This window comes from Apodemus sylvaticus, chromosome 2, assembly GCF_947179515.1.
Source record: "Apodemus sylvaticus chromosome 2, mApoSyl1.1, whole genome shotgun sequence".
In the NCBI taxonomy this organism is placed as follows: domain Eukaryota; kingdom Metazoa; phylum Chordata; class Mammalia; order Rodentia; family Muridae; genus Apodemus; species Apodemus sylvaticus.
In genome coordinates this window covers 150,980,141-151,004,589 of record NC_067473.1, presented here as the reverse complement: position 1 = coordinate 151,004,589, position 24,449 = coordinate 150,980,141, and the positions used below count along the sequence as shown (strand labels likewise).

Below are 24,449 nucleotides of genomic sequence, written 5' to 3'. Positions count from 1 at the left end.
AGTAAGTGTTTGTTGAACAAATGAATGCAAGCAATCTCACCTCAGATTTAACAACTATCTTATTTGCTTTTTACAACTTTGTTTTAAAAGCTGTGCATGACCGTGCATGCACACAACCCAAGCCCTAGAGGAGAGGGAGAAGTATTAAAGACAGGCGCAGTCTGTGAGCTGGCAGGCTAGCCATCCCAGTAAACACAGCAAGTTTCCAGTGTGTGAGAGACCTTGTCTCAAAGGAATAGGGAAGGAAATAATGGAGAAAGAACTCTGATATCTTCCTCTGGTCTCTGCATGCACTCACAGGTCCATATCCCTGTACATCCATGTGTATGTCACATACACACACACACACACACACACACACAAAGCTCACTTAGGTCAAATCTCATTTCAGTCAACTCTAATAAAGCTTAGACTATGAACCCCTTTATACAATAATCTATTTTGTATTTGATTAAAATTCTAAATTACCTATCAAATTTTTTTGTTTACTAATTAGGGGAAGAGAGTTTTGGATTTTTCTACTTTCTTATTTCATTCTTCTAGATTCATCTAATTAACTTTTTTTTTTTCCTTTATCCAATGAGTCTAAAAAATCCTGTGAGGAAAAATCTGCCATGAAGCTGTTCCAGCCCTGCTGCACTGCAATGGCAAACACGACTCAGGAGCTGGGTGGCAGAAAAGGCAGAGGACCTCGAGAGGTCTGTACAGAGTCCAATGACAGTTACTGGGATGCACAACCCTGGCCCAAGGGGCAAATGCAATGGTTACATAAATACCTGAGCTGGAGGAAACACTAGAGAGGGAGGTGCCCAGCCCCTGACTTCACGCTGAGAGACCTTCTGTGGATGGATGTCAGGGGCTGAGAAGCCTGGAGCAAAGGCCTGGCTTCACAGGCAGTCAGCGGCAGATAGTAAGGAGAACAAAATGGGGCAAAATGAATGCAGAAGAGTAAAAAAGACATTGCACACACTCTTCTGTTGAACCCATTTCATTTTTGTATATGGAGACTGACCAGAAACAACCACACATGCATCCCAAAGACTGGCTTCCATTCGTAGCCATGCTCAACAGCAGAGGGAGCAGTGCAGAGTGTGGAGCACAAGCAGGGGCAGGGCCAGAGGTAAAGTGCTGGGTCCCCACCCACTCACCCACCCACCCACACACCCACCCACCCACCGCAGCCTCCATTTTCACATCTGTAAGCTGCCACCCAAGAGCAGGGCAGGCTTCTATAGAAACATAAGACCCGCAGGTGTGGATCGCCCCTGACATTTTAAGTTAGAAATAACAAAGTAGAAGGTACAAGTAAATTTAACAATACATTTTATTTAGCCCAATTATCCAAATTACTATCATTTCAACATTAAACAATATAAAATTATTAGCTCGCTCTCTCTCTCTCTCTCTCTCTCTCTCTCTCTCTCTCTCTCTCTCTCATGCTAAGACTCTGAAACATGTTGTGTGCTTTAAACACATACTCCTGTGCCTCCAGACAAGCTGCACTGAGGTAACAGTCACGGGGCTGCAGACTACCATCCCGAGCATACTTAGAAACAGTGAGTGTCCTGTGGGCTCACTCACTCCACACAGCACTTGCTGTCAGACAGGCCCTGTGAAACTTAGGAAATTATTTTCAAAATCAATGCATTAGAGAAATTAAAATTTTTGGTATAGTTTATGCCATAATCATATATAAGAATTCAAAATATCTATAGTGGCTAGATCAATTATTTATCCAAAATAAGAGCAGCCAGGAATGATTATAAGCCAGGTCACTAGTATTCATTTATTCTACATTCATTTTTAAATATTTATTTTTATTTTACTTACATATTACATGCATACACACACACACACACACACATGAGTACCATTATTGCCTGGTGCCTGTGAAGGCAAGAAGGGAGTGTTGGGTCTCCTGAAACTGTAGTTACAGATAGTTGTGAGCTACAGTGTGAGTGCTGGGAATCGAACCTTGAGCTTCTGGAAGAACAGCCAGTGTTCTTAACTGCAGCGTCATCTCTCCAGCCTCTGTTCTACATTATTTTTGTGGCTTCTTTATCAGTATTTGAATATGTTAGTTTGACACAGGACATAGCAGTTTTGGGTGTTTGGGTAGATCTCTACTTTAGCATCATTCTTTCTAAGGTGCTGTCCTCTTGTCTTTTGAGGCGGGCTCTCTGGCTTAGAGCTCACCAGTGAGTGAGGCTAGCTGGCCCATAAGCCTCAAGGACCTCCTGTCTCTGCTTCCTAGGATTATGAGCACAATCTCCACCTCGCCCAGCTTTTTTGTATGGGTTCTGAGGAATTGAACATAGGTGATAATGTTTGCACAATAAGCTCTTTACTGAGTTAGCTCCTTAGCTCAAATATAATATCCTTTAAAAATTCTGACATAACTGTAAACATACAGTAAAGAAACAGCAAGAAACCATTTTTTAAAGTTATTGCAAAACCTTTCTTTTCATGAGACCTACCATTGGTAAATCATGTTACAGTTTTAATAGTTCTAATTTTTTTCTCATAAAACTTTAAGGAATGGACATTTATCATGACAACCTAATTATGTACAATTAAATATAGCATCATATTTAATGTATTAAATGTTACATCTAGTTTTAAACTAGTCATTGGGATTTTCTTCACATATTACTTGTATTACATTATTAAAATTCTGAATTCTATACATGCGGCAAGTTCTGTGTGTATTGGAGGTGTGTGGTGGATCTATGTGCATATGTGTGCAAGTGTGCTCACCAATGTGTGCATATGTGTGCAAGTGTGCTCACCAATGCAGAAGCATGTAGAGGCTAGAGGCTGATGTCAGAATGCCTTCCTCTAGCATGTCTCCATTTTATTTTAAAGATGGTCTCTCAGAGAACCTGTAGCTAACCTTCAGGCTAGACTGAATAGGCACAAGTCCCATGCCCTGCCTATCTCTGCCCCAGCACTGGGCAAGTGGGGTTGGGCAGTGGGCAGTCCAGGGCACAAGCAGAACATACACACACCGCCATGCTGGACTCTATGTAGGTGCTAGGGACTGGGACTCAGCTCACCATGTTTGCAGACCAAGGACCTTAAACACCAAGCCATTTCCTAACCGTTTTGGTATTTGTGTGTTGTATGCAACTCTGTGTGTGTGTTAGGCTGTCAGACTTGGCAGTAAAGGCCTTGACCTGCTGAACCATTTTGTCAACTACCTTAGTTTTTGAGACAGGGTCTCTCACTGAACTTGGATCTCCCAGGATTAGCTAGAGTGGCAGACCAGCAAGCTCTGGGAATCCACCTGACTTTGCCTTCCAATACTGGAATTACAAATGTACACTGCCACCCCGACTTCTGGTGTGTGTGTGTGTGTGTGTGTGTGCTGGAGTGTTGAACTCAGGTCCTCATGTTGTAAGCACATTACCCACTGAACCATCTCCCTAGTACCGACTTCCTGTATCATCAATTCAAAGGGTAGAAACCATTCCTAGATTGCAGTCTCTCTGAAAGTCACCCTCAAGCCTGAGAGCGTGCAATATTTACCTTCCAGGCAGTCTGCTCCTGTGGTGAAGGAACACCGAAGCTGACAGCTTCATTAGTCTTTCTCTGGTACAACACAGGTGTCAGGTAAGACACATGAGGGAAACAAAGGCACAATACTACACAGGCCACTGCTGTTTCATCTCAAGACCATCAAGGACCAGTTAGTGATCTACTCTAATCTCACCATTACTAACAATTAAGAGAATCAAAAAAGGCCAAATTATTTGGACTCTGGCTTTTCAATGACTACATATTCAAAAGACAGTTCTTCAGAAATACAGACCCTCTCCCTCAATCTCTCTCCACTATACTTGGTCAGAGGAGATACACAAGGGAAAACTTCCACTAACCAAGTCATTAGTTCTGTGTTCAGTGACACATCTGCGCCCCTCTCCTGTCTCCTGACCAAGCACCCCTCCCCCATTCCGGGATTAAAGTCAGTGACTGGTTCATTCCACCAGGCAAAGAGCCGCTTAAGACAGGGCTTAAGGGGACTCTCACTTTCTTTTTTTTCTTTTTCTTTTTTTTGTTTTTTGTTTTTTTGAGACAGGGTTTCTCTGTGTAGTCCTGGCTGTCCTGGAACTCACTCTGTAGACCAGGCTGGCCTCGAACTTAGAAATCTGCCTGCCTCTGCCTCCCAAGTGCTGGGATTACAGGTGTGCGCCACCACCGACCGGCGACTCTTACTTCTCTAAGAAAAAAGCCATTTCCAAGCCAAGAAACGCTAACCCCTCAGTCCCTGATACGAACTGCAGAACACAGGAGGACATTGTGACTTTCAATATCTGACCAGCTGTCAGAAACATGACAAGCACTGTAAGAGACTCACGTGTGCCATTTCTGTAGAGGAGGAAAGGGTCCTGGAGCTGGAAGTCTAGGTCTTTAGTAATGGGTTCTGTTCTGTTCTCCATGCTGAGCCTATTCATAATGGTGAATCCATGCTTTGGAGAGGCAGACCTGGAAATCAGGGAGCAGGGGGAAAGATAGATTGCTAAGCATGGCATAGCTGCAGGGTGGCCACATTCCAGTGTGTCTGTTAACTCTGCTGTGAGCATCCAGTTTCCCAGAGCTGTCTGTACACATATGAAGCAGTACTTCTTTACTCTTGGCATCTTATACCAACAAGACTCTCCGCACCACAGACTGTCCTGCAGGTCATCGTTTCTAACCTATGAGCCTGTGTATATTTTGTGTGTAACGGACATGCCTACCTAAGTTGTACTTTCCTTTAAGACAAAGATACTAACGGCTTTAAAAAAAAATCCTACTGGCAGATACTTTCAAAGGATTTCAGAGTTCAACAAGTGGACACCATTCTAAAAAGATAATTTTCACTGAAAGTGTAAATGTTAGTTTAAAATTGAGAACTTCAGGAAAACGATGCAACTCTGTCAGTGAACCTGTGAGGCAAGGTACCAAGGCAGCTCATGTGATGGCCTAAGGTGCAGATGCCTTGGTCTATGCAACACAAGCAGATGGCTGTCTGGACAAGTCACTAGAAAGCGTTTCTCAGTAAAAGCATGACCTTCAGTGAATTTGATTTTTCATTCCATTCAATAAATCTTGAGTACCCCCCTCTGCCAGGCACAGAGGGCCCTGATATATATCATGTGTACCTTTGCTTGTGCTGGGGTGACAGCTATATCATAATTCAGCCATGAGCCATAGGCACACATCACATTTAACAGAAGTCAGCGGGGCTCGTTCATCGAAGCTAACGAGGCTGCCGAGACTATCACTCACCATCAGGAAGAGAATCAGTTTTACTTCATTTGTAACCACTGTATACTGATAAAGTACAACACTGCTACCTGGACACTTACAGGATTTTATTTTTAAACCCCAACTTTTTAATTGATGGAAGGCAATCTTTGATAAGCTTATTCTATAAAAAAGCACTGGCAGGCATTGCCCCAATTCCTCTAAAGACTCACAGAGGGCCCAGAACATTAAATTTCTGAAATGCAGACATTCTGAAGACTGTCTTCATGAACTGTATCTCAGAGACAAAGACATGGAAAGGCAGGGGTGGTCCTTAAGGTGGGTGAGGCATCTATGTACATCAATGGAAATGGGTCTCCTGGCATGAATGGCAAGAGATGACACTGCAGGCCAGGAACGAGGACACTGGGGCATGACTGAGAGTGAAGCCAAGGTAAAGCCTCCACGGTCAGTGCCTTGGCTCCAACTACTATCATTCCACAGTAAGGCAAGGCCGCGCCACAGCAGACACACACGGGCATTTGGGATGGGCAGGCGCACACTGGAGGAGGGCAGGAGCCGCAGGCATCATTTCAGAGACAGTTGGGAGCAGGAGTGAGAACCAGGCAAGAATTGTTTTCTCAGTTTAGTGGTGTAACTCATTGTTTCATTAGCAATGTGGAGTCCAGCATATTGCTGTAATTGCAGCACTTGGATCAGAAGTTCAAAGTGGTCTCAAACACAACCGGTTAGTTTGAGACCAACCTGGTCTGCATGAGTCACTAGTCCAAAAATAAAATAATATGCTTGAAAATTCCAAGCTATATTTAGTTTGGGCACAAAAAAAAGAAAATAATTGTATAATTTAGCAGAAAATACCTTAAAATCACCATTAATATATATTAATGCATCATTCTCCTCAAAAGAATCCTTCTTAGGAATGAAAGAGAATTTTCATTGTGTGCTTTAGTTTTTCTCTATACATTTTACATTCTGAACAGTATTCATGCCAAACAAATCCATGTGGTGGTTCTAGAATGTTCTGAATACAACATGGACTAAAATGTCAATAATTCTTGGGTATTCACAACCCTAAACTGACTTGCTGCCTGGCCTGCAGCCTGGCTAGGGCCCCCCCTTACCCCCCCCCCACTGTTCCCATACTGTGCCCGCAGTTCTTAAGGTTACCCTCCTTCTGCTTCTTATGCCCCTATTGACCCCAGGAGTCCACCCTCAGCTCATACCCACTCCTCTTAGGTAGTCCTTTAAGACAGCGCCAAGCTCTCCAACAATCACCTTATGCCAAGTGGCTGAATTCCTTAATCTGAATTCAGAGACCACCAAGGAAAGTGTTATGTCAAAACCTCGAAAACTAAAGGCTGGGGGTGGGGTGGGGGTGGGGGTGGGGGGTGGGGGGACGGGGTGTGGCTTGGTGGGAAGAGTGTGGAAGCTTGAGGCCCTCGAGTTCCCAGCGCAAAATACACAGAGATCAAGTAGAAACCCAGCCCCTCCTCCCTGTCGCTGTTTGAATTCTGCCAGCAATTTTGTCATTCAGTTCAAAGGCTGGCCTTTACCCAGAGGGCCCATTTCTCAATGTCACTGTCCCTCTGTCCACGCACTTTCACTGCAGCTTCAGCTGCTCTGGCCCCAGCTCTAGCTTCCCCTGTCCACTTCAAGGCAATCACCCTCTTAACACCCGAACTCTAGTTTTAGACTTGAGTGTCTCCTTGTGCTAACACACTGACTCTCCACACATTTTCTCACAGCTTATATGTACATATTCTTGTGACCATAAGCCTTCAGTTACTCCCTACTGCTTGCTAGAAAAATAAGCCTCAGAATCCTTAGTCTGCCATAATACAAGCCCTTTACACCAGAGTAAATCCTTACTCTCCCTTTATAGAGGAGGCTCTGTGTCTCTACTTTTGTCTTTCTTCCCGTTGAGACTTTCTGTCCTGAAGCCCAGCCTAAGACTAGTCATTCATTGTACAATGCCTACAGCAGCCCAGGGAGTCTTAGATAGGAACCAGTCCTTGGGACGGCATATCCTGCATTGTATTTATCTTAAACCGGAATGTGGGTAAATATGCTTACATTGATCAAAGTTTACACTAGTTTTGTATTTCATCTGTGTGCTCCCACTAGGTGACAGAATTCAGGGAAGAGATTTATGAAGAAATTTGTATGAATAAAATGAAGTCATTAAGACCATATATGTACTGCATGTTTGCGTGAATGTGTGATATTAATGATATCTGATAAAAAGAAATGACTTAAAAGCATGAGCTTATTAATTAAATTAATCCTGAAACATCATTAACTAAACAATGGAAGACTGAGAGACAGCCTCAGTCTTGGGGTGTGTGCTTTTTTAAGCAGTTAAGGGTGAGGGAAGGTGAACCTCAAAGCCCTTTCCAACCGCTGACTAATTTAGCTTTCCTAACAGTGCACCTCTTATCTCTTGGCAGTGCACAGTGTTCAAGAACTGTGTGCAATTCACTGGCATCAAACGATGAATATGTTCTGTTAAACCAAATATTAAGGTTGAAGTTGGAATTATGGCCTGAAATTAGTATCATCAGGATGTAGCAGGTGACATTATATGTTATTTTATTCCTCTTGCTGATTAGTAATTTCAGATGGATTTGGTTGTTCTTTCAAATAAAACTGCCCTTCAAGAAGTGACAAAATTACATTAAAATATTTCAAGTCATTTTTCTAAAAATAGAATATGCTTACCTTGTATAAACAAATAAGGTTCCTTCCACACCAGTCTTCTCCTAGAAACAAAGCAAACACATTCCATCTGTACGTCTCTTCATTCTAAGGCAGAGTGTGAACTGACACAACACCAGGGAAACACACCCACTCTCTAGTGGGCAATGTGGCAGTATAGAACAGAGAGGCCACCAAAGGGGAAGGTGTGGGCTTTGATATGACCAGGGCCTGCGAGTGGGCACTACCTGGTCACTATTCTCTTTTCCAGACATGGTGTGAGTGGCCCACCTGGCTGGAAGAGAGAAAGTGTGCCCCAGATCTCATCAGAAAGAGATGGTGGGTGTGCGCCTTCTCCTCCATCCACCAAACTTCATGCCCAGCAAGCTGTCGAAGAAACTGTTATCTGGATCTCATCACCCTTCGCTGCCTCTTGAGTTCACTGCCATGTCCTGTCTCAAGGAGAACAGATCATCTGTCAGTAACTACTCTGACTACGACACAGGCAAGGACTGTGCTAGAGTCTTCAAGTAAACAAGCCCCTTCTTGGCATGAACTTTTCTGCAGTCATTTTGGCCAAAGACTTGAAATAACACTACACAGAAATATTACCAAGTTCGGACTTGAGAACAGTCAGGGAAAACCTGGGGGAGGTGAAGCTACAAGGAGAGTTTGGGTTCTCTGGTTTTCCTTCCATTTCTCCAAGATAGGAGGAACTTGGGCTCTCCGGGCTCACACCACAATGCAGCTCTCTTGCTTAACTAGTAATGAGATTATTGTAATTCAGAATTTAACGTGCACTTTTGGCATTTACATAGTTTAATTTCAGCATTCTATTATCCTACTTAAGGCCTTAATATTTTATAGTATTCATTACCCAAATCATATAAAACTAAGTACTCTATAATTCTGATGCAAGATATACTCTTTAAGAAAAAGGTGTAACATTACAGTCACATTTGTTTTAAAGGCAAGGAGGTGAAAGCATGATCTTTTCAAGTAATCTTTATGATTACAATTGTTTTCTGTACTAATTGTGACTTAGTACAGGGGTTTTTGAAGGGTGGTGTCCAGATGAGAAGCAGTAGCGTCACCTGGGAGCCTGTTAGAAACCACACCCTTATGCCTCTGAGCTGACAGAACTAGCAAGAATTTAGGCAATACCTAACACCTTACAAGGAAATTGCAAAAGCCAAGCATTCGGTACTATGAGTTACATTGATGGGAAACTAAGGCAGAGACAGAGATTTCAGGAGCACGCACTGTCAGGCCCCCTGGCCACTGACCAAAGCAGTTTCCTGCTCTGCAGTAATTGACTTGGGCCTGTTCTCATGGAAATGCAAATCAGACCTTTCATGTCCTCAGCACACATCAACTAATTGCTTCCAACTGTATTTTCCCCCCTTGCAACAAAAATTCTCTTTATTTATTTATTTATTTAATTTTATTTCTTTTCTTTTTTTTTTTTTCTTTTCCCTGAGACAGGGTTTCTCTGTGTAGCCCTGGCTGTCCTGGAACTCACTCTGTAGACCAGGCTGGCCTTGAACTCATAAATCCCCCTACCTCTGCCTCCCAAGTGCTGGGATTAAAGGTGTGCACTACCACTGCCGGGCTTCTCTTTACTTTAAACACACAAAAAAATTTAATGACTTTAGTTTAGAATAATCCAAAATCAGAATTTTAACTATAACTCACAAAAAACCAATTCTCAAACTTGAGTCTTGTTTGGAGTTACGCACGGGAAGGAATTATGGCTCAGTAATTACAATATGGGCCTGGAGTAAGGATTCTGCCAGACCACACTGGGATAATTCACTTACTGTTCTCTCTTATCTTCTCCAATCAAAGGGTAACTGGCTTACACAACTCAAATCTTTTAATAATTAAAAAAAAAAAGCCGTATTTTAAGAGCTCTTGCTTGGCTAACGGGAGCTGTGGAAATGTATTTTGCTGCTAGATCTGTACCTCAGCCTGACTTTCAAAGGCAGCCAAATGTATTTCTTTTTTTCTTTTTTTGTTCTTTCTATACAAATCAGTGGATTTAAGGTATAGCAATTAGCTCTCCTCAGACCCTTAAGTAAGGCAGACTTATATTTGTAAGTTCAGCTCTGGAGTATTTTAGTCTAAACTCTGAAAATAAAGGTAAAACACACATATACACACAGAGTTGTTCATTATTCAAAATAATGAAGAGTATAACTAATGCTGTTTCATAAATCATTGGAAGTAAATACATTGACATATCTAGAACAATGAAAGCAATCTCAACGTCACTGAACATTCTAAGTTAAAATAATCAAAAGTGGGTCCACTTCATCTTTCTGAAGCAGTCTCTCTCTGTCACATATAGTAGCTTCCAACACTATCAAAGCTGTCTAGATCTCATCTAGAGATCTGGTCTGATGCACTGAGCTGCACCTCTGAACTGTAACTGTGATGCACAGAAAATTCAGAATTGTGACCTGAAAATAAGGGGTGCCCGTGGCTCTAAGACACCCTTCAACTTTGCATTGCACATGTTTTAGACTAATTCTATAATGCCTGCTCACTGCACAGCAGTTGGCAACACCCCTGCTTCTACTCTGCAGATGCCACCCACACCTTCATCCTCAAAGTTTCCTGATAGTGCCAAATGTCACTGGCGTGTATGGGTGTGGGGGGGAATCAAATCCAGCTGAGAAGAAATGGTCTGACCAGCTGTAGACTTTCATTGATACATTAGGTATTTTGGGGAAGAATTCCTTCCTGGCAAAAAGAAGTAAATTTAGTTCTAAAATTCCTATTCTAGTCATAGCAGATGACGTGTGTGTGTGTGTGTGTGTGTGTGTGTGTGTGTGTGTGTGCAATGCTGGGGATTAAACCAGGGCTGTGCACACACTACGCACAGGACCTACAGGGCTAAGCACGCGGCTCTATCACTTTGCTGTACCCACAATCCCTTGCTTCTCATTCCCCGTGCACCCATCATCCCTCATTTTGCCTCTGAACACCTCATGTTGATTTCCAGTGAGATAAGAACTCCCTGCTTGCACCTCACCTGTCTTCTTGTCATTACTTTCTCTTTCATTCTTAAGGATATTTTTATACTTCCGTCCAGAGACCTGAGTGATGCAGCACAGGGAAGCAGCAGGGACGACTTGACTGCCCCCAGTGACTGCTCTATTGTTGAACTAAGACTGTCTCCTTTGCCAGGCAACCAGAGCCTAGGAGATTAGGACTTGGAAAGAATGACCTTTTACTGAATGAATTATGCCCTGTCTGAAGAAAACAAGTCCAGGAAGCAGGAAAACAAAATTCCTGTAAATAATACAGTGTGACACTTTCGATGTAGCATTTGTTGCTGGCCTTCAATGAGTATTTGGTCCAACCTCTGTAGAGATTTTAAAAGGTTTCTGCCACACAAAGCTATGAAGAGGCTTTAGGAAAACTACTACCCAGTCAGGGATATGGTCCACTGTACATTTCAACAGCTTCTGATCTTCTAGATTGAGCCTTCTGCTGAGTCAATTTACACCATTAACTCTTATTGGGTCCTACTCCATATATACTAACTGAATTACCCCCATAATATTATGCATGGATGGGCAGGCAGAGGCCAGTCCAAGTAGAGAGCAAGCAAGCTGTGGGTTGCAACCCCTTTGGCATACCTCTGTCTTCAAACATATTTGCATTACAATCTTAACAGTATCAAAGTTACAGTTAAGAAGTAGCAATGAAAATAATTTTATGTTAGGGGTCACCACAACATGAGGAACTGTATTAAGAGTCCCAGAATTAGGAAGGTTGAGGATCAATGATCTAGAGAGGTAAAGCACCTATATGTACAATATCTTCACATAAACGTTTATCTTCATATATAAACATTTCAGTTTATTTATAATGGCCCATATTTTAATTTCCTCCGGTGTCCAAGAAAAATAGCCGTAATTAATCAAGTTAGGAATATTCAGACCTTTAGAGCTCTGCAGATTTCCCCTTTGAGTTTGGCTACTAGGAGGACAGACATGAATTCTTTGCCTCACTTCAGTTAAGAACTTAGATAAAACTATCGGAAAAGACTCGAAGCCTCTTTCAGGGATGCTGGGGATGGACACGGTACCTGCTCCAAGCCCTATATCCAAGAACTTCATTCTTTTGTGTGCATGGTTTTTGGGTTGTTCTTATTACAGCCTAATTAGTCATAAATCTGCTAAAAAAGGAAAGTTTTCTTTGTACACATTTTGATGTTTGTTTCAGTCTTAGCGACACACACACACAAATTTGAAATTTTGCAAGGTGTTTTTCATATACCCACGAACACCGTATTAAAACCATTGGTTATATACTGATGAATATTTGGACAAAAGTCACAAAAGAGGGGGAAGTGACACTTTTATATTCAAAGGGGTGGTTTATAAATGATAAGAACAAATGCCTAGGCCAGAACTAATTTGTCTCCAGTTGCAATTCCATACTAGTTGTGAGGAAACCGAAACTTCATCCAGTTACGGTAGGTTGGGGTTCGGTCTTGTTGGAAATGGACTGAAATGGTCAGGTAACCAACCCTGGTCTCCTACATCCAAGTCCGGGGTGTCCCACCCATGCCCATTTCCTCTTTATTCTCCCAGGCTTGCTCTCAGGTGGGTGCCTGCCCTGCATGTCTGACTCGGGCTTCTCCTCGTCGGCGAGGCGGGACTCATCCGAGCCCGTCTAAGCTTGGGGTTTCCGGTCTGCCCTCCGCTGCCGGAGAGCTTTTCTTCAAGACCTGTGCAGGCTCTCAGTGGAGCCGGCCACATGCGGAGACCCTCTTCCCCCACCTGCCGGTGGGCCCGCAGGTCGCCTTCCACCAGGACCGGCCCCCGTCTGCCTAGTGCCCAGCATCTCCCGCCCTGTCCCCGCCCCGCCTTCCGCACGCACCCACTCGTTGGCCCGATGAACAAAAGTGTACAGAGCCACCTGGCTGGCCACGTCCACGATGCGACTGATGTAAGGATCGTGGCGCCGCAGGGCTGCCAGGCTGATATCGTGCCCCTTCCCGGGAAGGCCACCTGCCGCCGCAGCCGCCATCTTCCCACCCACCCTCTTGCCCAGCCTTCAAGAAGCCCCCTCAATCGACCGCCGAGCGAGCGAGCGCGCGCTGCTGGGCGACCTTCCGGCATTTGGAGACCCGGGCTAGGCTTCGCCAATCGATGGCCGGGTCCTCTCGCGGAGGATCGTCGCCTCGGCAACAGGAAGCTCAGGAAGCTCATTTAATCTGCTGTTTCTTCCTTCAGGAGCCTTTGAGCCCTGTGCATTTCCTTCTTGAATAAGGCCCACACCTTTGCAGAACTCTTCTTTGGCTCTCCGATGACCAAACCCAATCAAGCATAGTAACTCCCAAAAAGAACTCTGAGAATTCTTAAACGGTGCTCCCCAATATCCATGAGAGAGTCCTTGAGTGCCTCAGAGGCCTGCAAGGTTGAGATTGTCCATGACAATTTTGAGACTTGTGTGATGTGTGCACAAGGACGAGTGCACCGATAAGGAACCTAGGGAGGCCCCAAACTGCACTGGTATCAGTGTATTCTTGCTACTGTGCATTCTCTAGAAAACTTGACGGAACCACTGAAGCCAGGTGTCTCTTGATCAAAGTATTACCTTTGTTAAAAATCAGTCTTTGGGTATATATACTTTTAAAATTAATGTGGGGGAAAAATAGAAAGTATGGATAAAGCAGAGCAGTTGCACACCATATTTGCCTCTAGGAAAACTGTTTTGTGCTTGAGATGGGTTGAATGTGTGGTTTTATTGTTAGTTTTGCTGGGGTTGGGGACTTGTTTCTTGAGACAGAGTCTTTGGTAGGCTTCAACCTGTGCTTTGAGGCTTTCAGTGCTAGGATTGCTGGAGTGTGTCACCACCCAGCCCAGGGGTTTTATTTTTGCTTCCACAGAGCATTAGTTTAACATGAAAGAAAGATGAACAAACTTATGGTTATTTAGATAGATACTGGACAGGCCTTTTCAAAACTAAGATTTTCCTGTCTCTTTCAAGAAACAGGTATTGTTGCCAAAGATATTTTTTTTGAGATTAGTTTTTTAAAAGGGGCCATGAGCTTGACAGTGTCTCAATACTTGAATCTTTTCAGATGAGACTGTGGTGCTATCAGTGAGCACACTTTTTAAAGATTACAGTCTTATGGAAACTGTCAACATTTGGAAGATACAGCTCCCTTAGCTCAGTTATTCAATGATTTTCAGATAATAAAATGGTGACACAAATTCACATATAGGTAGGAGATTCATTTAAGGTCAAGATGGACCAATGGATTTCAATGTGCCACGGACTATGAAAAGTTGATAGGATTTCAGATAACTAGCCTTCAAGAAACTGTACTTTGTCAACTTTTGATATATCATCAAAGAATAAAGTTGCATCCCTTGTACAATTACATTGTCTTTGTGAGGCTAGGGCTTATTCATGTATGCGATTTATTAAATCAGTTTACATTAAAACGGTAATATCAGCTGTCTCACATGTGGAATGCTGAGAATCTGGTAGTTAGTTGCTCAGTGCATAAAGCTGAGCCTCACGAGTTCCAATATGGCACTGAATACCTGGGGACCTGGGGACCGGGACAGCGGATGGTCCTTACTCAACAGTGGAAGCCTGGAAACACTGATTCTCATAACAGTATCAGCATCAAACCAACCCTGTGGCAATAGGGAAGACCAAAGCAAGAGGTGAATAATCTTCCTTCTGCCACACAGTCTATTTATCTGGGCTGCATTTAGAAGGCACTGTCCACACTTGGGGTAGATCTTTGCATATCAGTCAACTGGTGAATCAAGGCAATCGGGACAATTCTTCAGGTGAGGCTCTTACTCAGGTGGTTGTAATTTGTGGCAAGTTGATGTTAAAACCAGCCATCACAGATATTATTTGTTATAAATAAATACATAAATAGTTGGATAGCAGGGAAAGCACACACACACACACACACACACACACACACACACACACACACACTTTTTATTTAAAACTGTTGACTCTGACTCTATAAAGTTGATTTCATGATCCACTGAAGAAATGTGACTTGCAGTTTGAGAAACAGAGCAAAACCATGTTGTCTAAATAATGTTTGGTCCTCAGAACTTTCTATTTCCTTCAAGTGGTCACACAAAGCTGACTAGTGTTGCAGGCTAGCCCACCAACTTACTGCTGGTTCCACTAAGTTCTGTGCTTCTGGTCACATGCTTCTAAGAGTCAGTTTGTCACTCAAATTCCTTCCTTGCAGAGACAATGTCTACAACCTACTCATAAGGTCCCAACAATAAACCAAAGTTTGACTCCATCAAAGTTCACCTTGAAGAGCCAGTGACTTTATTGGTGTTACTGAGAGAGCATGGGTGGCCTTAAAGCTGTAGCATGGCAAAGTCTTTACCCAGCATTGGTGATGTCCGTGTTTCCTCAGTAACCTAGATAAATCCCTTTCTTTTTTCCCAAGCCCATATGCTTCAGACTTTTCATGAGACCCTAAGGCCATATGGCATTAGGCAAAATTGCATGTAAATTGCATGCAAATTGCTGAATACTTTAGGTGACGGTCCACTGATGTACCATGTCCCTCCTTCCTGGAGGAAATGTCAGTTGTCCACAGGCCCAGCTCTGACGAACTCTCAGAAGCAGGCACAGTAAAACTCTTGAAAACAGTGGCTGTTTTGCTTGGAGGATAACACTGTACATAACGTAAACAGAGTTGAATTTGCCATATGGGCAAAGCAGAATTTTCTGAGCCCTCCCTCAGCCCTCTCTTTCATTCTCTCAGCATGAGCACACAGATCCTGCTGGGTGCCTCCCTCATTTACAGTGGGTCATTGCTTTCTCTCCCCTTAGTCTTTCCCCATTGTTCCCACAAACCATTTTTCTCTTAATCTTTCAGTCTGTCCATGGTTAAAGAGAGATGAATAAATCCTGCTTTCCAAAGAATGGGCTGCTTTGAGTTCAGTAGAGAAGCCACTATGATCCCAGAAATACTCAGAAACACACCCAGGCCTTATCACCTGAGGGACCAATCCAGCCAGTCACGGGGTGCTAACAGAGAGTACACGGCATGACATCGGTTCATGCCTTCCCGGTGACATTCAGCGCCTTGACTTTCCCAGGCCTGAACTCACACACAAGGAATTACAAGAGCATCCTGCCACCTGCTTAGAGATTCACAGGTAAGTCTTAGTGAAGGATTTGTCCCCTGTCTCTGTCTGGTCTTAATGAAGGAAGTGCCCACCTCTGTTCAACCTTTCTGTGCTTTTGGAGTTTTCTCCCAGGTCCCTCACACGCTGCCATCTGGGTCCCTTCCTTCTCCTTGAATGACCTTTTCCCAGAGTGCTCACTCCCTCCCTGCCTTTCTCTGTGGAACTCTTTCTGCTTTGGAAACCTCCGTGTGCTCCAATGTCATTTTTCTTGTGGCGCTTAACTTAGTAGGCCCTGAATCAGAGCTATTCATGTATTTATGTGACATATAATTATAATTCTAAAAAGGATAAAATATGAATTTCCATGATAAAAGGGAATTATTACAGAAAGCCTAAAAACAGGTTTTGCATTCGTACAAACCTAGCTTAGAGTTTCTTTGCAAATAAGGACAGATTTCATACAGTAACATTTTTATTTCATATGTGTTTGGTTTTCATTCCCTTTGTGGTCCCTGTACTGCTTGGTCCAGTGCCTGTTGGATTATGGAAATTTCAAAAATGCTAACTCTGTTGGATGAAACCTGAACTGGTTGACTTTCTCCACTACATATCTTTTTAAGAGCCCTGAAATTACAGAGTATTGAAATCCAAGTTAAGATAAAGGAACACACTTTACTGAATTCTGAGCTTTCAGAGTTAAATTGTAAGGGGGAATGAGGAGAGCTGGAAAGAGGTTTTGTTTATTTTGTTTATAATTTCTCGAATCATTTTGATGTCCTAACAATCAGAAACCACACGTGGCAAAAGAAAAGCACCAACGACACTGAAATGACGTCAGCAGCAGCAGGCAGGTTGTTCCTCTCTGGCCCCCAGAGCATCGCTCTTTTTCTTTTTTTTCTCCCAAATGCTCCAAGTCTGGCTTTCGAGGGTGGTGCCAGGAGTCTGTGTACTTTCTGTTTGAATAATCTGTTTTAGAATCAGTTCATCACAGCAAAGGACTGCTTCAAACAGACAAAGACCTTTTAATCCACATCTCTTCCACTTCCACAGGCTCTACACGCTCCCCAGGCTTCCCAGAGCTGCAGGATTCTATTCTGTCTCTGCAGTCCTCAGCCTGGTGCTGCAGGCGGACAGTGTGCCTCCAGGTTTCATGGTTATCTTGTGGTTGTCATTATGCCAGAACTTTGTTCTATGAAGTTAGATACTGCAATTCAAAATAAGTATGTAGACTGATAAAGGATAGTGTCTGTGCCTGGGGTATTTATACCAGTGTGATGACAAGACAAAAATTGGCCACATAATTCAACAAGGTAATTGTAAATAGAAAATGCTAAAATTGTTTGAAAATATGACAGTATAGAAACAAATTCGTCTTTGTAGAGTGTATAAATGTTTGCATACAAATACAGGCAGTCTTATTTTTCATAATAATTTTCAAACACAAATACACAGTCTGCGTTCTTGTTCTCTTTGTTCTGTTAATCGACCTCTAAGTTAGACTGTAGCAGGCTGGGTATTTTATTCCAAACAATGGTAGAAACTGAATCGTTCACTCTCTCCCCTAGTAGAGAAGCAGCTTGACGAATGTGTTATTGGTTGTTTTCAACACACAGCTCACTTATTTCTTAGGCAGCTGAGCAAAGTAGAAAGCAACCCGCTCCCCAAAGCAAAACAATAGCTTAATCTCTTTATTTTAAAAATCGAGATTATAAATAATTAATTACATCATATCTCACCTTCCCTCCCCTCCCTCCAGCCTCTCCCAAACTCATGGCTGCCTTTTCCTTAAGTGATGATGATGATGATGATGGTGTGTGTGTGTGTGTGTGTGTGTAGCTCCTGTGTGGTCTGTATTACGTTACTTATATGTATGCGTTTCCATGGCTGACTATATGATATTGGATTACCAGTTAATGGGCTCTTTCTTAGGGAGGACTATCTCTCTGTTCTTAGCATTGCTTAGTTACATGTAAATTTTTGTCTAGGGTTGAAGTCCCACAAGTTTTCCCTTTTCCATTTCAACATGTCCACTGGTATCATCCTTTGTTCAGGTCTTGTTTAGGCAGCCATGTTTGTGAGGCTTCATGGGTATAGTATGTCTGACATTTTTAGAAGACACATTCTCACAGCAAACGTCCTGTCCCCTCTGGCTCTTACAATCTTCCCACCCCGTCTTCTGCACCGATCTCTGAGCCTCAGGTTCAGGAGTTGTTTTGTAGGACTCCCCAACTCTGCATTTTGATTGGTCGTAGTTTTCTGTAATGGTCCCTATATGTTGTAAGGATAAATTTCCTTGATGTGGAGTGAGAACTGTATTTATCTGTGAGCACAGGATGAATATTTAGAATGTAGTTAAGGATTGTGCTGGTTAGGTAACGTGGTCAGCTCCATAACTTGCCTAACCCCAGGAAGTTGGTTAGGTTTCCAGTACTAGGCGTGACTTCTCTCTTGTTGGGTTGGCCTTGAGTCCAATTAGAGAGCTGTTGGTTACCACGAAGGTCTGTGTGCCACCTTTGCACCATTAGGATTATCATGCTGCCCTGCTCACTGTGGCTCATAGGCGACTTACCTGGTCATGACATGGGACTTCTTTGCTCCTTTGGAAGTTTGCATGGTGTCTTATGCTACCATGAAGGCTAATCCTTAGGAAGAAGCTTTCAGGTCAGATCCAGCTCAGAGGATCTTCTGGGTCCTGTGTCTGAAGTGCATGGTGTCTTCAGCAATAGAGATGTACCTTCCACACTGGGAGGCAAACTTGTACACAGCACCTCTCCTTGCTGGTCCATCTTGCTGGTCACATCGTCTGTTTTCGTATTTCTTGGCCTCTCTTTACCAGCCCCATAAATGCTATTAATTTTAATGTCATTTTTAGAAGTAAAGGGAAGATTTAGTTGGTGTACACAATCTCTATCATAGTATCCTTTGAGTTCTGAGGCAAGAGAGAGTGCCTTTAATTGCACACGAAGAGATAATTGGCTTAAAATGCTAAGACCCAATGGTGGCAATTCAGATCCCTGATTCTTAGTTACAGCCAACTAGATGCTTGGTTAATAAGAAGGAGGAAATGGCGTGGAAAGGGTGGGCTAATGTTGCAAAAGACAAGTCTTTCTGCTTTCTGCTTAGTGTGCCACGGAAGGACCAATGGAACATGTCTCCAGGTAGCCTGCTGTGCCTGGGAAATCATAAGTGTCAGGTCATTGAAGGTGACTTAATGTTTTGTATGCAGGAATCTTGTCCTGGGCAGAGGGGAGGGTGGGAGTAGTTACTAGATTGTCCCACATTCTTGTCTCACCATGTAGGTATGGCCAAAATGACTATTTGGTTTGAGCAAATACAATTCTGGGCATATCAGCTTGCTTCTGTGTGGAATAAAGGAGTTGGATGTCTGCTTCCCAGCTTTCAATTCTGTGGCTGCCTCTTACATGCCTTCTGAGCATATCAAATGCACATCAAACTTTTACAGACATGTAGCTAAGTCTAGAAACAAAGCTAAACAATCATCACTGTGAAATTAGCTTAGGGTGGCAGCCCATTAAAGATGTCTTACTGTTGCCCAGAACTGAGGCTGTGAACTTTGGACAAAAAGAGACATTCTGCTTTCATTTTCTGTGTTGTCTTATCCTCAAGGAAGACAGTTACTGTGGAGAGGAAGGAAGGTTAAGTTTTGCCATGCCTTGAGTGGCTGACTGCCAGGGAGACCCGCCTTCTCTCCAGGCTGTCTATTCGCTGACTGCCAGGAGACCCGCCTTCTCTCCAGGCTCTCTATTCAGGTGAGCACATGTTCCACCTGGCCTGCAGTTGATGAGAGCAATAGAAAAGAGTTCCAGGAACTATGGGAACGCTAATTATCACATAGAGTAATGGCCTATTGCACTGGCTTTGACTTGTGCTTGAGTTCTCTTTGCTTACATGGATGTTTAAAGCCTGAAGGAAATGGAACTTATAGTAATGTAGGTGCTGAACTGAACTTTTTAAAACATTTAAAAAATTTTTTAATATATATTTTTATATTTTATCATCCTGCAATGCCTCCTAGATCTTTTACACCTCTCTAACCACTCAACTTCATGTTATTTTTCTCAAAAAAGAAAGAAAGAAAGAAAGAAAGAAAGAAAGAAAGAAAGAAAGAAAGAAAGAAAAACAAAGAAACAAGCAAAAAAATACTGGGCATGGTAGCACATGCTTTTAATCCAAGCATTTGGGGAAGCAGAAGCAGGCAGATCTCTGTGTATTTAAGGGCAGCCTGGACTACAAAGTAAATCCAGGACAGCTAGGTCTCTGTTATACAGATAAACCCTGTCTTGAAAAACCAACCAACCAACCAACAAATAAATAAATAAACAAAAATCAGACAAAAACCACAAAGATCAATAAGACAAAAATACCAAGACACACACACACACACACACACACACACACACCACCAACAACAACAACAACAAGGAAAAAATCCACAAAGAACATTGAGTTTGTTTTGTGTTGGCCAACTACTCCTGGGCACAGGGCACCCTAGTGTGATTGGTACCATGACAATCCACTGGAGAAGACTGATTTTTCTAACGTATATCAATTGCAAATAGCTTATTGGTTAGAGACTTTCTTTCTCCCTCCTCTTCTCAGTGCTGGTATTTTGTCTGTTTTGAACTTGCACAGAGTTAATTCATTCCATCACAGTCTGTGTGCGTTCCTATGTGTAGCAGTCCTGTTGTTCCTGGGAGATCCTGTTTCCCTGGAGTCATACACTACTTCTAGCTCTTTCAACCTTTTTGCTGCACCAGCAACAGAGACCTGCCTGCAAGATACATTGGTGTATACAATAGTGGCACAGATGTCAAGGAAGCAACCCACCACTTTGATTGGATTGAAGGTGTTCTTTATCAGATAAAACCCATACCTGACACTGTGAACGTAGTTGAAAACCTGATATTAGATGGATCATGGATCTAGGAGAAAGTCTACCACTACTATTCTGCTAAATAAGCATAAGGATAAAATAACTCCTAATGATACCTTCCTATACCCAGAGATCCTAACATCGCTCAAGCCTCATCAGAGACACCTCTTCTTACAGTATCTGGTAATTAACAAGACTCACAACCAGACAATGTGCAGACAGTGAGAGACTTTGAAACACTCAGCCTTAAGTGGGTTATGTTCACCACCCCCTCTCATCAGAGCTCAGGCTTCTTTCCAGAAGAGGAGATAGAAAGATTATACCAATTTTACCTTAAGTTCAAGGTGAGAGGCTTTCAAAAATGACATGTTTTAGTCAGAAGTCAGGACCTGAAAACATTGAGAATTGGGAGGGGCAAAGGGAAAGGGGCAGTAGAGAATCTACCTGCTGCAAAGCATGTGGAGACTATTTCCCTGATTAGTCTTCTAAGCCCATGATCAATAGTCCATGCTAGATGCATCTCTGCGAGCCCATAGGCAAATCTGTCCATTATATGTCTTGTAAATCAAATTTTACTGGGACACAGCCACAATACTGCCTTGTTCATGCCTGATTTTACCTCACAACAATACCATTGAACAGCAGCCACAGAAACCCTGTGATGTGTTAAGCCTACAGTATTTACTATCTGGGCCTTTACAGAAGAGGGTTTTGGTCTTTTCATCAATCTTTTACAAATTAATGAAGATCTTATGCTGATAATATTGAACCTTCCGAGCAGACATACAAATTTCTGTGCATTGTAAACATATAATAGGTTGGAAACAGTAACAAAATAATCTTCTACTTTCTATTCTCAAGGAATTTAAACTCTAATTGAAAAGATAAAGACAAGCACACATATAAAATGACAACAACAACAACAACAACAACTCCACAATATATAATTAGAAACTTAGCTTAATACAGAAGCAAGTACCAGAATTTGGAGAGGAGGGAAAGGTGGGAGGGGCAGAGATATCTCTGGTAGAAAGAGAGGGTTGTATGTGGTGTGATGAAATTCCAGGACAAGATTTGAAGTCTCCCTGGAATTATGGTATGATTTGTCTTTCCTGTATGTCTACAGTAGTAGAAATCTAAGTCACGGCTTAGAACTGAACTTTAGCCAGACCCTGAACCTGTTAACAATGACCATCGCTGGCCAGCCGGGCTGCAAGCAGCGTAGTTACAGCACTTTTCACCGCACTGAAGCCACATCAGAACTCTGCCTCCAGCCAGTCAGTTACGAGAGGCTCTCCACCATCTTGGCTCTTGCCAAAGAGAACTGACAGCCCAAGGTACGCAGACGTAGCCCCAGGCCAACATCGCGGGGTTCTAAGTCCGACAGGCATTGGCCTGCACCCAGGCCCTGAGTTGTTTGGGGGGCCATCAGTGTGCCAACCTGGCCAGGAGGTTGTTTGCCCAGCAGTCTGTCCTGGCACTTAAAGGAAGCACACACGGCCATTTTGGCTATCTGACAGAACCAGTTAGCAGTCATAGCCCGAGGCGAACATTGCTCGGGCCTAAGCCTATCAGGCTTTTGCCTGGACTCAGGGCCTGAGCAGCTAGGCTAGCCTTGTGTGCACCAACCTGGTTGGGGGATTGGCTGCCAAGCAGAGTGATCAGCATTCGGAAAAGGTCCCTGAAGCATACACCATCAGCACGCCCTGAAGGAACAAACGGGCATCACCTGGTTCACAGAGACAATCTGGGGCAAGGCACACTAGGGTTCCAAGGGCACCCAAGAGGAGGGCAGCACATTAGCAATAGGGGAAACCCAGCCATCCAGTGTTGTGAAAATAGTCTTACAGCCTCACAGGAGGCTCAAACACCAGCCAGAGACAAGACCAACAAACACCAGAGATAACAAGATGGCAAAAAGTAAACATAGGAACGCTACCAACAGAAATCTAGGCAATATGGCAGCGTCTGAACCAAACTCTCCAATGACAGCAAATCCTGGATACCCTAACACACCAGAAAAACAAGATTTGGATTTAAAATCACTGGTCATGATGCTGCTAGAGGAACACAAAAAGGACATAAATGAATCTCTTAAAGAAATACAGGGGAACATGAATAAGCTAGAAACCCGTAAAATGGAAACACAAAATTCACTTAATGCAGGAGAATAAGGCTCAAGAGATAGAAGTCAATGAGGAAGAAACGCAAAAAAAAAACTTAAAGAAATGCAGGAGAACTTGAGTCATCAGGCAGAAGTCATGAAAGAGGAAACACAAAAATCTCTTAAAGAATTAAAGGAAAACACAAACAAACAAATGAAGGAACTGAGCAAAGCCATCCTAGATCTAAAAACAGAAGTAGAAAGAACTAAGAAATCACAAAGGGGGACAACTTTGGAGATAGAAAACCTTGGGAAGAAATCGGGGGCTATAGATACAAATAACAACAGAATACAAGAGATGGAAAAAAGAATCTCAGATGCCGAAGATACTCTAGAAACCATTGACTCAACAGTCAAAGAAAACGAAAAATGCAAAAGCTTGTATCCCAGAACATCCAGGAAATCCAGGACACAATGAGAAGACCAAACCTAGGGATTATAGGTATAGATGAGAGTGAAGATTTACAACAGAAAGGGCCAGCAAATATCTTCAACAAAATTATGGAAGAAAACTTCCCTAACCTAAAGAGAGAGATGCCCATGAATATACAAGAAGCCTACAGAACTCCAAACAGACTGGACCTGAGCTGAAATACTTCCTGTCACATAATAATCAAAACCCCAAATGTATTAAACAAAGAAAGAATATTAAAGGCAGTAAGAGAAAAAGGTCAAGTAACATATAAAGGAAGACCTATCAGAATCACACCAGACTTCTCACCAGAGACCATGAAAGCTAGAAGATCCTGGGCAGATCTCATGCAGACTCTAAGAGAACAAAAATGTCAGCCAAGATTAATATACCCAGCAAAACTCTCAATCACCATAGATGGAGAAACCAAGATATCCCATAACAAAACCAAATTTATACAATATCTTTCCACAAACCCAGCCCTACAAAGAATAATAGGAGGAAAACTCCAATACAAGGAGGGAAATGACACCCTGGAAAAAGCAAGATAGTAACCTTCTTTCATCAAACCCAAAAGAAGATAACCACTCAAATATAAAAGTAACATCAAAAATGACAGGAAGTAATAATCACTATTCCTTAATATCTCTTAACATCAATGGATTCAATTCCCCAATAAAAAGACATAGACTAACAGACTGGATCAGGAAACAGGACCCTACATTTTGCTGCATACAGGAAACACACCTCAGTGTCAAAGACAAAAACTACCTTAGAGTAAAAGGCTGGAAGACAATTTTACAAGCCAATGGTCTCTGGAAACGAGCCAGAGTAGTCATTCTAATATCAGATAGAGTTGACTTTCAACCTAAAGCCATCAAAAGA

At 42.7% G+C, this 24,449-nt stretch overlaps 1 protein-coding gene across 4 annotated transcripts in view; it reads right to left on the bottom strand.

Moving 5' to 3' along the window:
* Dcp1b (decapping mRNA 1B) overlaps nt 1-13,004 on the bottom strand; it is a 39,359-nt gene extending 26,355 nt beyond the window's left edge. For 2 of the 4 annotated variants that reach the window (XM_052174691.1, XM_052174694.1), the window contains exons 1-3: nt 12,841-13,004; nt 7,969-8,009; nt 4,358-4,485 (exon numbers count right to left, since the gene is read on the bottom strand). In XM_052174691.1, coding sequence (XP_052030651.1) covers nt 4,358-4,485; nt 7,969-8,009; nt 12,841-12,990 — 319 coding nt within the window. In that variant the 5' untranslated portion in view covers nt 12,991-13,004. Of the gene's footprint in view, nt 1-4,357; nt 4,486-7,968; nt 8,010-8,235; nt 8,397-12,840 lie in introns of all 4 variants that reach the window. The other 2 variants (XM_052174693.1, XM_052174692.1) reach the window with 2 other exon arrangements.
* Nucleotides 13,005-24,449: the final 11,445 nt, after the last annotated feature.